Here is a 1,450-nt window from a genome sequence, read left to right on the forward strand (position 1 = left end):
GTTTTCGGTTAGACACTAACTTTTCAATCGCATCCCCACTGGACACTGTTCTTTCTATCTCATAAGAATCAAAATATCTTTGTTCAGATGTATATTGGATTGTGCGATTTGAATTTCAGTTTTAAGTCAACATTCTATAAATGGGAAAATGAAATGTAGATTCCACGGAAAGGTGACAGGATGTCCCTACCCTTTCAGATCCCGAAGGTGGCATCTACGTCTATGGTCCATGCTCTCCTGCGCGTGCTGGGGGAGGAACATTACCTAGCCGAGTTAGAAATAGGACGGCTACACACCACGCTGAGACGTCTGATGCCTTCTCCGCGTCCGGATGAAGACCTGGTTGACTTCACCTCCTTCTTGGTGGTCAGGCATCCCTTCCAGAGGATCCTATCAGCATATAGGTCCTACAATGCTTTATTACTATGGTTATAGTGTGTTATGCTTCGCTCTTATGATATAGTAAATATTTTTTTCCGATTTGAAACAGAACTGATTAGTATCCATCTACCATTCTACCAAAAGGTTAAAATGAATTGAAAAGGTTAAAATGAATGTTTGTGATAGCAGTTCCCAGCCAGTTTGCCTTGCTCGCCCCTTTACCAACAAATGCTAAATTCATCATTATTAACAGACCATGGCATACCAATATCGATTACCTCTATGCCCCCCCCCCCCACACACATAACGTACCTTTTGCGGTCGAAAGTAAATGGTCCTGATTGGAAACCACTGGTGTAGCTTTGGCAAAAAGGAGCTGGCAGCTGTTGTTCCGATACATGGCTAAAAATTCTCACCGCGAAATGGGAAAACAGATGAGAAGGATCGTGTGATGAGAATATAAAGAAAATCAGAAGATAAACTGTGTTGGAATACAGTAAATTAATGGATTTTATTCATTCATATATCATGCTCCCCTAAAAGTAACGTTTCCTTTTACAGAGATCGGCTATTGGATAAAGCGCCCCTCTCGAAATTCCGGTCCTTCAAAATACGATATGGCCGTGAGATCATCGAGAAATATCGTTTGAAAGAGAAGCCAGTGGAGTACAGCGAAGTGCCCACCTTCGGGGAGTTTGTCGAATACCTCCTGGGCACACCACCGTGGGAATACAACGAACACTGGCAACCGTACTACCTGATCTGCACGCCTTGCCACCACCACTACGACATCATCATGCACCTTGAGAGCTTGCATGATGACACGCGGTACCTTGTCGATCTCACGGGTCTTCCGCAGTTGGCTCCGAAGCAGGTTCACGGCACCAGAGAAAATCTGCTTCCGAAACCCGCTGATACGCAAAGGAAACGCGATCCGTTACCTAAAGATGCGCATATCAAGGCAGGGGAGAAATTGGGACATGATGTAGCCCAGCAATCCAATGGTCATAAGCCGGCAAATTTTGAGCCTGAGTTCTTCAGAGAAATTAGTCTGCAGCTCAAGTATCAG

At 44.6% G+C, this 1,450-nt stretch overlaps 1 protein-coding gene across 1 annotated transcript in view; it reads left to right on the forward strand.

Moving 5' to 3' along the window:
- LOC119592102 (carbohydrate sulfotransferase 11-like) overlaps window positions 1-1,439 on the forward strand; it is a gene marked incomplete at its 3' end in the record, with an annotated part of 2,033 nt that extends 594 nt beyond the window's left edge. Inside the window, 2 exon segments of the mRNA XM_037940922.1 lie at window positions 199-404; window positions 943-1,439. Coding sequence (XP_037796850.1) covers window positions 199-404; window positions 943-1,439 — 703 coding nt within the window.
- Window positions 1,440-1,450: the final 11 nt, after the last annotated feature.

Source organism: Penaeus monodon, chromosome 29, assembly GCF_015228065.2.
Source record: "Penaeus monodon isolate SGIC_2016 chromosome 29, NSTDA_Pmon_1, whole genome shotgun sequence".
NCBI lineage: Eukaryota > Metazoa > Arthropoda > Malacostraca > Decapoda > Penaeidae > Penaeus > Penaeus monodon.